General features: G+C 36.0%; 2 protein-coding genes across 2 annotated transcripts; one reads left to right on the forward strand and one right to left on the reverse strand.

The window, feature by feature from the left end:
* The first annotated feature begins 3,189 nt into the window (after positions 1 to 3,189).
* On the forward strand, positions 3,190 to 8,645 carry LOC108985306. The gene is made up of 6 exons (XM_018957562.2): positions 3,190 to 3,457; positions 4,416 to 4,629; positions 4,762 to 4,820; positions 4,921 to 6,777; positions 7,621 to 7,774; positions 7,869 to 8,645. The coding sequence occupies exons 2-6, from the start codon at positions 4,500 to 4,502 to the stop codon at positions 8,534 to 8,536; spliced, it is 2,868 nt and encodes a 955-aa protein (XP_018813107.1). The 5' UTR covers positions 3,190 to 3,457; positions 4,416 to 4,499; the 3' UTR covers positions 8,537 to 8,645.
* A 309-nt stretch (positions 8,646 to 8,954) lies between these two features.
* Positions 8,955 to 12,147, reverse strand: LOC108985307 (transcription factor MYB15-like). The gene is made up of 3 exons (XM_018957563.1): positions 11,906 to 12,147; positions 11,582 to 11,711; positions 8,955 to 9,891 (listed from the first exon to the last, which is right to left on the reverse strand). The coding sequence occupies exons 1-3, from the start codon at positions 12,048 to 12,050 to the stop codon at positions 8,955 to 8,957; spliced, it is 1,212 nt and encodes a 403-aa protein (XP_018813108.1). The 5' UTR covers positions 12,051 to 12,147.
* Positions 12,148 to 14,897: the final 2,750 nt, after the last annotated feature.

Genomic DNA, 14,897 nt, shown 5'->3' on the forward strand with positions numbered 1-14,897 from the left:
TTTTTTGAAACTAGGAAGGAGTACTTCCTAGGTGCTTAATTAGGAGAAACAAAAAATGGTTGTGTTCTCTTCTTGGCTCTTCACATGATCACCATTTTTTTTTTTAATCTTATCTCTACAACTTTCCTTTCTCTTTCCATGCTCTGTAGTTTTCATTTGCTTTCTTTTCTATATGCTTGTGCAGTCTTTGTTAGATGCAATATTTAAAATTTTTAGTTTGAATGAAATCTTTATCATGCTTGTTGCATTTAAGGCCAGGGAAAAAAAAATTGATAGTGCAAAGATAGGAATTGTTTGATTTACACTTACCTGCAAATTATTTCTGTATATCACCCAAACAGAGCTCCAGATACGTATTTATCGTGACAATCCCATACCATGTATCAAAGGACTTGTTATATTAATTACCCACTTAAATGTGTTATCATTTTTTTTTTATAAAGGACTTGTATGTAACTTGTTTATTTGAGACTTGTACCTAATATTATTCATTAATTAATTTGATTTAGTGAGTTGATAAAATGATAAATAAAGGAAAGGTTATTGAACTTACTATGATGAAATGGTCAGTGCGGAGAAAATTATATCATTTCCATCCTTTAACCACTTCGTATTCTATAATGTACATTTTAAATTATCAAAATTGATCATACATTACACCTTTTAACTATGATCATGTACTATCAAATCGCATTATCAACCACTTCTGGTCTTTAAATGGGATGATATATGTATATATATATAGTTTCTGGTGCAAATTGCAAAACATCGTTTGGTTAGATTGAGTAATGCGCTGCACAATCATTTTGAAAAAGAACGTAATTTACTATTAAAAAATTATTATTTTTTCACATGAGTCTCGTATTTACTCACTTTTTTAAAGGAATTGCACGGTGCTTACGCACTCCACAACTGCAAATATCATTTTTCTTAACTTATATATATGGTGATCACTTATCAATTAGGATCTTAAATCGTATATATCTCATAATCCATCTTAACCACTATGGGAAGGAAATTGGCTTCTTTTATACATTTATTGACCCATAATCTAATTACCTTACGCACCTCCTAATTACTGCCATATATCGCTTTCCGATTCGCATCATAGACTACAAAAAGACGTTATAAGGATGAAAAAGGCCCACAAAAAAAAAAAAAAAGACATTATAGTACTCTTCCACCCCATGTCTAGGGAAAAAAAAAAAAAATTAGAAATTTCCTAACTTCATCATAGTTTGGTTGCATGAGGGAAAATTTTTGTTTTTATGTTTGTTATTTCAGAAAAAAAAGCATAGAAAAGAAAAGTTCCGCTTTGGAACGATCTGGCTGGTTTTGGGTTTAACAACCCTCAATCAAAGGGCAACACGTCATCAAGTTTAACACTAAACAACATAAAACCAAAGCACCTGATAATTCCATATTTCACTGTCTTTGTTCATCCTCCGTCTCCCATTCATCAAATCAACTGAAAGAAGTTGGATTTTCACACAAAGCAACTCAAATCACAGACCAAACATGCATCAAATAATCACAAAACCAATTTAAATCACCATTTGTTTTGAACAAAAAACCATTTGTTTTGAACCTCATTGGAGCCATTCAAGAACAACAGAGCATTACCACCTCTCTCTCTCTCTCTCTCTTTCTCACACCTTGAATCGTTTCTATTTGGGCTTTTCTGAACATGACGCTGCTTCCCATCGCTACTTCCCACGCTACTTCCCATCGTTTCTATTTAGGATTTTTCAGTCGACACCGGTGCTGCGAAAGGGGGGAGGGTTTGAGGAGCAGATTTTGCCTGGAAGGGGGGGTTGGTGGGATGGGTTCGCCTAAGGGGGATTTTTTGGGTGAGGGGTTTCGAGAAAGGGTAGGGGAGGGCTCGACACAGGCGCTAGGTGATGGAGGGAGGGCCCGATGCCAGTGTGAGGTGATTGCGAGAGGGGGGGGGGGGAGGCGAAGAAGCATTTTGTCTAGAGAGAGGAAGAAGATTTCTGATGCGATGAATTTTATTAGTCTATGGTGCAGTTACAATGTTGATAAAATAAGACTCATATGTGGCATATTTTCATTGAATGGCTGTTATTTGAAGAAGAATAGATGGACCGGTTCAAAGAATAGACTCATATGTGTTTCGTTTCATGAGGGAAAATTTTTGTTTTTATGTTGTTATTTCAGAAGAAAAAAGCATAGAAAAGAAAACTAATAATGCATCATGACTGCACGAAAGGTTGCATGCATTTGAAATTATGATGTGTAGCTTGCATGCATGTATGCATGCATGCATATGCTTCTTCTTCAAAAAATTGAAAAGTACTTAATTCAAATATTCTCTTGATCTCCTTCCTTTGCTTACCTTCTTATGTAAGCTGCCAAAATAGGCATCGTCATGAGGTTTGTTTTATTACGTTAGTACAAGCATGATATTATTATCATTATTATTTGGTCTTGACAAAATATATATATATATATATATATATATCATCTACATGCAGGTACTATACACTCGAGGAAATCATAATCATTTTTATAAAGTGGGTCAACAAAATAAAATAATAATAATAATAATTATCAAGCACTTAGAGCATTGACAATGACCTGTCAAGTCTAAATTTTGATTAGAATTTGAGATTTGACTATAACTAAAATTTTTTAAAAGATTAATTCACATTAGACTAGTTATTTTAAAATTAAAATAATAAAATAATATAATATATTTTAATAATATTTAAAAATATATATTTTATAAATAAACTTGTATTTAATATTTAATATTTTGTATTAATATTAAAATTTAATATTAAAAAAGAGAGGTAATTAGATGGAAAAATTATAAAATTTTTATTTAATATTTGGACTTGGACTGGCATGCCAATGCCCTTATTATACTTGTTGGATAATAAAATAAATAGATAATGAGCGAAAGGGGAATATAAATATTTCTATAAAGAAAGAAAGTAAGACAAAAAAAAAAAAACGTCCGTTGCGAATCAATTGTCTCGCCCAACCTACGTGCCTCCTTGCGTGATTTTATCATCCTTTCCAAGGACAGTCATTCAAAGTTCAGAATTTGAAAATCCATCCCTCTCCGGAGAGAGAAAGAGAGACGTTACGAACTTTTATAATAAAAAATATTTAAAATTATTTTTATTTTTACTTTTTAAACACACAAACGGCAAACCTCAGTGTTCTGATTCCATTTAATGCTTGAACTATGCGACGGCCTTCGCTCTGCAATCATATAACCTCTCACTTCTCTCCGAAGCTGACCCAGAAATATTTAAATTTGTTTTTATTTTTTATTTTTTTTAGTCCATCTCTCTTAAAGTTCTGTGCAAAATCTTAATTCCTTCGTCTCAGAGACCCCCATTCACCCCCTTCCCCACCCACCAAAGTTTTGTTGCATTTATGGTGGAGAGAAAAGCAGAGATCGGCAGGCATTTCTCATTGCTTCAATGTAAGTATTTCTTTTTACTTTTCCTGAGAAATTTGGGTTTTTAAATTAATTTTTTTTTTGGACTCAGATTTGTGGGTTTGACTTGTTTACTTCTTTGCTTCCTTAGAGATACAGGGCTTGTATTATTTTCTTTCGCTTTAGTGGATTCATGGGTTTGTGGGGGTTTGGTTGACGACGAAATGTAGGAAACTGGGAAAAGATTGATTATATGTGAATGCTATAGTTTTTAAAACCTCGGCTGACATAACTGATATCCACAACCGTCTAATATATTGCAGAAGATGTTGACAATTTCGTGTACATATATATAAATCGTGGAATTTTCTCTTGGTTTGCTTCTATCTCGTTTCTTAGACAGTTTTATACTTCATTTTTGCTTAAGCTAGAGAGAGAGATTTGAGATTTTGGTATTTGGTTGGCCGAGTTCAGGGATGCATTCAGTGGCTTCATGTTCATGGGATGCTGAGCAAATGCAAGATCAAATTGTATTGATTTTGATTTAGAAATAGTTATTTCCTGTTGTTGACAGTACTGCAAATCTAATGAAACATAAGGGTTTTTTGCTGGATCTTATGTTTCTGTTTCCTCTTTCGTGAGTTTAATTTGTTAGTTGTCTCTCTTTGTTATTCAACATTTATGACCTTTACCCTACCATAATAATAAACAGAGAAAGGTAGGAACAACAGGTTCAATTTTAAAGTTTAGGTCGTCTGATATAAAAATCTTTTCAACAGTTCAGAATATATATGTGGTATTTGGAAAATCATCATCCAAAGTTCCCCTTCCACGTCAGGGTTGACTAATATTTTCTATTATTAGGACTTCCATATGAGTGTGTAACGTGTTGGGCGTGTTTGTTGTGATTACCTATTAGAAAAGAGAAACCCTTTTTAGATGCAATTTAAGTCATGCAACAGGGTAGAAGATTATAAATTTATTTTGTTTGATCATGTTGCAGATGGATTTTGGTTGGCGAAGGGAAATTTGATGCTCCTCTTAATTCTGCAACCATAAACATTGAATTAGCCTTTTCATTTTCTGCATGAGAAAAATGGGAGTGGAGAAAGAAGGTTCAAAAAGTGGAGGTGGTTATGCGGGCAGCTTCTTTCACCTATTTGACTGGACTGCCAAATCGCGGAAGAAGTTGTTCACAAACAAGTCAGATTTACCTGGTAGAAGTGTATTCCGACCTACTAAGATATTCAATATCAAATATCTGAGTCACCGTGCAGAACATAATTTTCTTTGTATGATTTTTTCCTTCATGGCTATATATACTTATATTTTTTTTTCTTTCTGTGCAGAGCATTCCAGACAGGGAAAGAAAAGTGATGGCAACTTGCCAATGACGCGGCTCCATCTGGTGAGAATGTGGCTAGTTAGGGCTTTATTTTTCAAGATCTTAATACTTGAACATCATAACTTAATTTCAGACAGTCTTCTGATTCTTATGATTGGTCCAGATAGGTGAGGATGAAACTGGAGCAGGGTCAAGTATCAAAGGAAGTAGTGATTTTAGTTGTGCCTCGTCAGTTACAGATGAAGGATGTGGAAGTAGGGCCCCTGGGGTAGTTGCCAGGCTTATGGGACTAGAATCCTTACCCACATCGAATTCTTCTGAGCCCTACTCCACACCATATTTTGACACTCATTCACTTCAAGATGCTCATTATCCCACGAATTATTTTGATTATCATCATGACCCCCAGATAATGTATTCTGGAAATCTGCTGAAGAAGGTGGAGGGCCCTGCACGGAACTTTGTGGAGTCAAAACCCCCAAAGAAGCTAAGTAGGCCAATTGAGAAGTTCCAAACTGAAATATTGCCTCCTAAATCAGCTAAATCTATTCCGAGTACGCACCACAAGCTTTTGTCCCCTATCAAGAGTCCTGCCTTTGTTCCTACAAAGAATGCTGCTCACATAATGGAAGCAGCTGCAAGAATTATTGACCCTGGACCTCAAGCTGCCACCAAAGCCAAATTGCCTCTGGTAGGTTCTTCGTCAGTACACTTGAAAGTTCGGGATCTCAAACTGAGAGTGGAGGCCGCCCAAAAAGTGCCAATGGTTGGGTCTTCTTCTGTGAACCTGAAAGTTCAAGATCAAAAGGAGAAAGTCAAAGCTGCTCATAAAACATCCAGGGTTGCAGAAACTTCTCGAAGGCCAGTTGAATCTAACGTTGCCAAGTATCTCAAGGGGCAGTCTATGAACAAGAGCTGGAATGGATCTGTTGATACATCCTTTGGGGCTTCTACTGGCATAGAAGAAGTCTCTTCTGGTTTAGCAAGTAAGACTAAGTCAGTTTCACTTGCAATTCAAGCTAAAGTCAATGTCCAGAAAAGGGAAGGAATAAATTCAGGTACCAGTAGAAGTTTGACAAGACAGAAAGAACAAAGTGAGGTTAGCATAAACCAGCCCTTCAAGAGCCAGCCAATAATCCATAAGAATTTGCCTAAGAAATCTTCTATGCGTAATGCTTCTGGAGTTTTAAGGCAGAATAACCAGAAGCAAAATTGCCTCATAGAAAAAGAAAAATTGCATTCGAAGTCCTCAGTTTCAAACTCCCAGGGTAGAAAAGTGCTTTCTGTGGATTCATCTTATGGGCGTCACAAAAACTTAAGTAAATCCACTGGGAACTCCAAACTTGGATCCAGGAAGCTAGGCTTAGAGGTGGCAGATGGTGATAAAGAAGCTTATTGTAGTGCAAAGAACTTCCCTAGGAAGAAACGAACAATAGATAGGGAATTTCATTTTGAGAAAAATCGGATTGCCGATGATATTTTGAATGGCAACAGTCAGAAGCCAGTCCAATCTAAATCGGTTATCAATCGGGACTTGGGTTGGAGTCAAGACAGCAGAAAGAAAGGTGTTGATGTTGTTTCTTTTACATTCACAGCCCCGCTGACACGATCGATGCATGGTTCTGACACTGCTTGTCAGGTTCCACAGAAAAGTAATGGTAGTTACCTGGATCACCGAGGTAAAAGTGGGTCGCTTGACACAGATAGTTTGAGGTTATCTTCACTGGGATACAATGTGATAGGGGGTGATTCTTTGAGTATGCTTTTGGAGCAAAAGTTAAGAGAATTAACTCATGGAGTTGGGTCTTATCCCTGTGACTCGTTGAAAGTTGGGTCAGCTTCTAGTTCTGCATCAATTGTGCAAGATTCAGTATCCTCTCCTGGTACAGTTAGCTCCAAGCCAAGGTTACCAGATAAGAGACACCAACATGAAATGGATACAGATAAATTTGGTGGAGGATATGACCCTGACTTTTCCTTCACTGATCCTTCTGCCTTCAGATGGAAAAACAAGTTTCAGGTACATGATTCTCATTAATCATTTCATGGAAAAACTCTTTTTGGCGATTCTTTACCTATTCTGCATATAGCGGTTGTGGATCTTAATAATGCTAAATACAAATAATCTATTATGTTACATTTGAGATGCAATGATTTTTGCGTTACATATTTGAGCAATCAAATCTCTTATTTTATTTATCAGAAGAATTGTTCAGAAAAAAGGAAAAATAAAACCAATTTTTAAGACAGACTATACCTTTTAGAAGGAATCTGTTTGGTTTGGCTGGACTGCAATTATCTAACTAGCCACATACGACCATCTGGTGAGTGCCTTGTCCTGTCTTTGTTGTGGCCACACTGACTGATTATCAGGGTTCTTGCCTGCTCAATTCCGTGCATATACAATTTTGTTTTCTAAAATTTAAGTGAAGGATGGGCATTTAAGTATTTACTCATCACTTTTAAGAAACTTGGACTCATAGCAAGTTAAATCATCATGTGTAGTTCATGTGTGGTACAATTTCAAGTTGTCTATGGGGTTTTATTGTTTGCAGTGAGACTCCCAACTTTTAGCAAGCTATTAAAGTTAAAACCGAGTTCTTGGTTCCAAAATTTAGATCTTAACCATGTGACCATTAGAGGTCATATCAATTTTCTGACTCAGTTATGTTATTTTAATATTTATTAAAATATTGCTACTCTTTTGAGCATTGTGGTTGTGGTTTTGTTACCAGTTGTCTCAGTAATGCCATAAAGAGCTCAACTCCCCTCCCTTCCCCCAATTTCTTCCCATGTCAAAACTTATCAGTTCCAATTAGTCCGATTTCATCCAATTTAATTAACATGGAAGCAATATCATCAGGTAGTCGATGAGATGGACGGATGCAACAGCAATCTTATTGAAGCTGGTCAATTTTCTGGTGGCCGACATCCTAGTCCGGTCTCTATTCTAGAGCCTTCCTTTTCAACTGAAAGTTGCGACTCTTCAGTCAGCACCGATAGTAATAGTGTGGAAGGTACAAGGAGCATATCCTTTATTATGCTTACAGATTCAGTTGTTTTATCTCATTCTTTTGTTCAGCAATGCTAAGCTTTCACAATCACTTTCAGGAAGCAGGATGTTTTCATCTGTTCAAGCTCAGGTGGTTCTTGGTTTGAGCTCATTGAAGAAGTTCCATTCGGTAGAACCTGATGCAGAATTGTCAGATTCAGCTTCTTCCATATCAACTGGAACTGTGGCAGAAAAATATACAGCCATGTCAGTTTTGACAGGACTTGCTAGATCAAGGCAATGGGAAATAGATTATGTGAAGGAGATACTTTGTAATGTGGACTTGATGTTCAAGGACTTTGCATTGGGTCAGGCCAGTGAGATTATAAACCCTCATCTTTTTGATCAGTTGGAAAGTCGAAAAATACAGTGGGAAAGAGAGAGTGGTGTGTCTAGGCAAAGTCGGAAGGTCTTGTTCGATTGTGTGAGGGAATGCCTGGATTTGAGATGTGGGCGATATGTTGGCAGGGGCTATGGAACGTGGGTAAAAGGGGTAGCAACAGTGAAAAGAAAGGAGTTGTTAGCAGCAGAAGTGTGCAAGGAGATTTCCAGTTGGAGAAGCATGGGAGACTGTATGGTTGATGAACTTGTAGACAAGGACATGAGCAGCCAATGCGGAAGATGGCTGGACTTCCAGTTTGATGCATTTGCACTCGCGGTTGAGGTTGAAGGCGAAATACTTGTTTCTTTGGTTGACGAGGTGGTTGCTGATATCTTGCAGCTTTAGTGCGCTAAGAACCATTATTTTTTTACCACCATTGTTAACTATATATGAACATGCGGGTTTTTTTTTTTCAGAATGTATTTTCTGTTTTGAAAAGAAGTCTGTTACATGATTCTTCATTTTACAGCTCCATTCAATGCATTCTGATTCATCAAGTCTTTATTCCCGACACAAGGCAGGATAGAATGGAACAATAGATGTTGGTCAACCCATACTTTCAGCAGTGTCGACGATATTAGTGCAATTTAACCTCATTATGTTGTTAAGATAAAACTTTTCTAACACTACATGGTAACTTACATGCAAGGAAGACTAATCTACGTCACAACCTCATTTCAATTAATTACTTTTATGCTTACTTTATAATTATAAATATCATTTTTCTTTATATATTTATATATTTTATGGCTTATTGACAGTACTATTTAGCTTGACTTTTATCAGCCTCCCATAAACAAGTCAACATCTTGTCACCTTCATCACATATTGCCCCTTGGTTATGACATCCAACACCATCTACCCAATTCCTACCCAACCATTCATCATCAAAGCCTGCATTATTAATAGAGGAAGAGCAAGCATAGCACTCCCCACCACCAGCATTTGAGCTAGTCAGAACGGTACTACTCTCCTTAATTTCCTCACTTGTGAAGTACTCTTGCTCTGTTCCCAAGGCTGCATTCACTCCCTTTTCTCTTGGCTCCTCAGGGGCCACGTTTCCCACTTGGATCTGCGCACTTTCCAGAATATGTGTTAGCCGCATCATTTCACCGTCTAGCCATTCATACGGCTCCAAGGCCTCATTTTCTCCGTTCTGGGTCTGGAAGGGACGCAACACAACTGCACTGTTATCACTCTCGATATTAGGGCTTAACTCTCCTCTTTTACTGCCATCACATTGGCTTAATATCCTTGCTGTGTTGTCCAGGCAAGGACCATAAATGCCAAGGTTTCTTCCGACCTCCCATTTCTGTTCTAGGCCCCATGAACCCATGCCCATTGTTGGGTTCTTTTCAACTTGTTCCAAAATGGTATCAGGTAGATCATCTGCTTTTTCTTTGGTGGTTGGATATTCAAGCACCCTAGTACTTGTGGTACCACTCTGAGCAGGCTTTGCTAGTGATATTCCAACAGTATTTGAGGCTGTGTTCTTGAGCTTTTTCGTATGTGGTCTTGTAGTTGGAAATGATCTTCCCCACCCTCTTGGCTTGCATGCAGCAGCCAGATTGAGAATTGTGGACAGGGATTCATTTTTGGTCCTGGTGAAGCTGTATAGCTTTCTGCTTAAGTGAGTGTTCCAGTAGTTCTTTATCTCATTATCTGTTCGTCCCGGTAGATGCCCAGCTATGAAAGACCATCTGCAACAGAAAAATCCAGTATTAATATTGCTTTTATTTCCCCCAAAAATGTACCTATAAAATATAAGGCAGAAGTATAGTACTTCATTTTCTGATCAGTTAATTCATGTAGCACTTTTCTTTTGTTTTAAGGCCGGAACTACATGAAATGCCTCTGATTTTCACTTGTTCTTAAGTTAAAGTTGTTTTTCATGATCTCACCCTTGCTTTGGCCTTACAATCATAAATCTAATTTCAACAAATTAAAAGTCTTGCTATATATAATTTTCATACAAAGTAATATTTTTTCTCACATTTTTCAAAAACTAAACACAGATTTGACAACAATGATATGGCAACTAGCTGCTAGCTAGGGTTGAGATTACATATATTATGAAATCAATATTTTGAAAATAGCATTGTTCCAAAACAAAGTACTCAAGAATGAATTTGTTTACACGCATGCATGCAGGCCAGTTGCATTCATGATCAATCGAGCTCTTGATGATCAGTCAAATTACACGGTACTACACCCCATGCAAATGCAGTTCCTCTGCTGTCCAAAGGGACTTCTTAATTACTAAGAGACATGAACATGATCATCAGCACATTTGTGATAGCATTGATTTAATCTTATAGCGAGCGACAACATGATCTTGAATATTTAGAAATAAGAGATACGATGGATGTAGCTTAAATTGATCTTATAATGATATGGATTGTTATATATATATATACACACACATGAATTATACATGTGTAAAAATGTATATATTGAACATGTATACAATTCTAGCCCGCCCTTTTACATGCGTCAGCTTTGTGTTCAGTTTTTCCAGCAACAAATTACTGCTGAAATTAAGATCAGTCGGGGGAATGGAGGCTGTTAAAGCCGCCCCTTGCATGCATGGCTGGCCCACGAAAATGAAACGTCTATTACGTACACAGCCATGGATCATTCTTGCATGGCCAAGAATGACAGTTAATATATACCATTTCCATAAAAAGACAAGGAAATTAAACAAGGTACGTAATATTGAAGCTTTGAAAGTGACAATTATCAATACCTTTGCCGCTCATGCATATGTTAATCATACACATGAGATTATATATATATATATATATATATATATATATATACAAGCTTTTGCATGAGGCTGTACATGTAATTCAGCAAAAAATAAATAAAATGCAGACAATCGACACCTTATATATATATATATATATATATAAATATATAGGTTTTTTTAAACCAGACTTCCAAGAATGTGCATGGGTCCTGATCAATTAATTTTAAGAAATTTGAGAAATTAATATTGTCGGCACTTAATTAATTAGTTTATGAAATAGTCGTATTTGAAAATTGCTTGATCGATCAGTTGAATTATACAGTACTACTGGTTGTTAAATGAAAATTTATGGTAATATATAATTCCTTAATTAATTATATATCATGGTATCTGATCTCTTTGCAATTAACATAGTCCGAACACAAATTAACAGCTAGAGATGATGGAATTTTTATATATAGGACGTATATTATGCCATTGATCTCAAACTTGATTATATATATATAGTAAGCTAATTCTAGTACTGGTTTTACGATTAATTTATACGCATGCTAATTAATTGCTTTTGAGGAAAACATGAAGTACGTACGTACTATATATATAAATAATGGCCAAGAGTAAATTAATTAAGAACGTCTTACCTATTTCCCAGAGCATTATGCAACTTAACAATGGTTTCTTCCTCAGCAGGCGTGATGTTCCCTCTCTTCAAGTTTGCTCTCAGATAATTTATCCACCTGAGTCTGCAGCTCTTTCCGCACCTTGACAAACCTTCAAAACACCACTGCACGCCTCAAAATAAAGCAGTTGAAGAACGTCCTTATACGTACTTCTTTTATCCTTTTTCCTTTTTTTTTTTTTTTTTAAAATCTCACATATTGATCGAGCATTCAGTTTCCAACAGCTTAGCTAGCTACTTGCATTGTCCATTAAAAGAAAATACAAGAAAAAATGGAAAACAGTACCGGCATCCTCGGGCAAAGTCCTCCAAGAACCTTCACCATTGGTTTGAATGTACTTGGTCAAGATATCATCTTCTTCAGCCGTCCATCTTCCTTTCTTCAACCCCACTTTGTCATTACGCGGTGCCCTTCCCATCTTTCTCTCCATGTATATGGACCCTCTGAGAAAGAGTACTACGTACAGAGATGATCAGCTGAGGATCGACTACATGAGTAATGTGAGGGTTGCCATAGCCATATATCACTCTTCGCCGGGGGGGGGGGTTACCTTATGGATGCTAGCTAGCTGTACTTTTGAGTACTTCTCGAATTATATATATATCCTCTACGGTGAAATCTCAGATATTTAATCTTGCTTAGAAGCTGTTAGATTAGATCATCTAATCCCACCCTCTCTTTTATCTTTAATTTTGTTGAAGAATTTTATTTTCTTTTTTCAAAAGGAAATTATCTCACTCCTTAATTAAGGTCTATGTGCCCATCACTGATGCCACTAGCTCTAGAACATCGAATATATATATATATATATATATATATTTATTAATATATATATATTATCTATATCTGGGGCAAGGAGCGGCTCAATATATTTCGTGGCCTAAGGTAACTATAAAGTACATGACGCTTTAATTTAAAAATTAATATTTATATATTAAATAATAAAATTTTATTGAAAATTTATGAGATGCAAAAAAAATATTAATATTGCTTTAATTAATAATATCTATAAGTCCTATAACAATTTGAAAGAGAATCTAATTTTTATGTACATATAGTATTATCCCTTATTCATATATATATATATATATATATACTTCTTTAATACTTCATTTGGAAAACAAATAAAGCCATCAATATCAAAATAAACATCATATATATTTTATCAAATATTCAAGAGTAAAATATCATCATTTTGCTACTTTTATTCCAATTTTACTATTGTCTAGAAATTTTGCAGTAAAATGTTTTTGTACTAAAACTTTTATATTGACTATTTTTTTTTACCAAATTTTACCATTTAAGTTTGATTTTATTTTAGGCAAAAAAATTTCATCTTTTATGCTAACTAATATTTTTTCTATAGTTTATTTCTTAGGGTCATAATAATTGCTTTCTTCTTTTAATTTGGGGGCCTACTCAAATGGGAGTCTTAGGCACTGGCCTTAGTTGTCTACCCCTTGAGCCAGCCGGGCCATTTAATTAATAAGTAGCAGTACTACTACTAGTGTAACAGTACTCGAAAAGAATATATATTCAATTTAATGTGACATATATATATATATATATTTTTTTTCATGTACATGATCTACAAAGGGAATTTAATTATATATGGGGACACTTGGGGTTGGCAGTACTTATGATTGGCACACAGCTTTTATTTTCTCATCTAACTTTGCAACAGATGATGCAGTACCTAATTAATAATTGGAAAGCACCCTTGAAGATCAATTTATTTGTTTTAATGTAGGGGGTAGGTTGCCCTAGCTAGCTAGCTAGCCCCGCGCGCGCTGGCCGTGAGAGCTTTGAACCTTTTGCACATTTATATAATGGCCATGCCTAGAAGACCATGCATATATACAATGGCCTGCCGTGAGAGCTTATATATAATGGTTGCTCTTAATTATAAGCTCTATGTATACTGTAAGTACTGATCTATAGCAGTATGTAATTAATGGAGATTTATTGTGTCATCTAGCAAGCACGTGCATCGTTTTAATCCTTGGGGTGAACCATGGAATGATCATGTGTGTACGTGCTTCGGTAATGACGATTCCAGTACTCATGTAGAATGCATGACTATAAGTGGCTAATTAATGTTGACTTCGACTGAAAACAGGGACCATGCATTTTCTCAGAATGTCGATGTCAATCGTGGCAAACTGCATTGAATTGGAACACATGCATGGCTACATATATAAACTAGGAACATATCATGACAAACAGCAATATCTCCGTCAGCCCATGAACCCAGCCAAGTCATGTGCATGTATGTGTTGGGAGAAATCTTTAATAGCGATTTGGAATAACCAAATCAATTACCTGCAGACAGCAAAAATAATTTACTCTCACTTTGTCTGAATCTGTTAGGAAGCAATTTAAACACACATATACAAAGAGTCAAGAATTTTTTTTACGTGGAAAACCCTTCAATGCAAAGGGAAAAATCACGGGACCTAGTCCAGTTAAACCTTCCATTATCAACAATGATGTGTACACAAATGTTCTCTCTAGATAACACTAGAGGCATACAATCAACAATAATATTAAGAAAACAATTTCTTGACAACCAAACAATGTGATAGAAGAGATTTCACCAAAGAGATGTGTTACTGTTCACGATCTCGAATACCATAAATACTACTCCAAATCCGATCTCTACCGTTCATATTATAGAGCCTTGAGTTATGAGCGCGCCTGCAAACTTTCTGCTCAATCGGACTACAGAAGACTCAAATCAATATATCTGATTGAAACTGGACGAACTTCCCTGGTTTTGGCTATCTCTTCCTCTCCCCAATCTCTCACAAGTTTTTCTCTTTTCTTTTTCACACCATCTTTCTGCTGATAAAAGCAGCAGCACATAGGTTTTAATAAACCTAATTAAACTGGGCCTAAACCCTCTCTCCATGTGGGCTTAATGGACCCACATGGGCCATCCTCCATATAGGAGGGAACCCACACAACAAATCTCTCCCTTCCCGATTATGTGGGGGGACTCACCATACCTTCTTTTGCTCTGCATACTTCAAATTTTTGCATAGGTAGTGGTTTTATCATCATATCTGACCCATTCTCATCAGTATGGATTTTTTCAATCTGTAACAACTTCATATCCAATGTATTACGAATCTAGTGATACCTCACATCAATATGCTTGGATTTTGAATGAAAGGTTAAGTTCTTACTGAGATGGATTTGTCACAATAGAGAGTATACTTCTCTTGTTTCTGATCCAGTTCTTCTAAGAACTTCTTCATCCTTATCAACTATTTGC

This window comes from Juglans regia, chromosome 7 (assembly GCF_001411555.2).
Source record: "Juglans regia cultivar Chandler chromosome 7, Walnut 2.0, whole genome shotgun sequence".
Classification (NCBI taxonomy): Eukaryota; Viridiplantae; Streptophyta; class Magnoliopsida; order Fagales; family Juglandaceae; genus Juglans; species Juglans regia.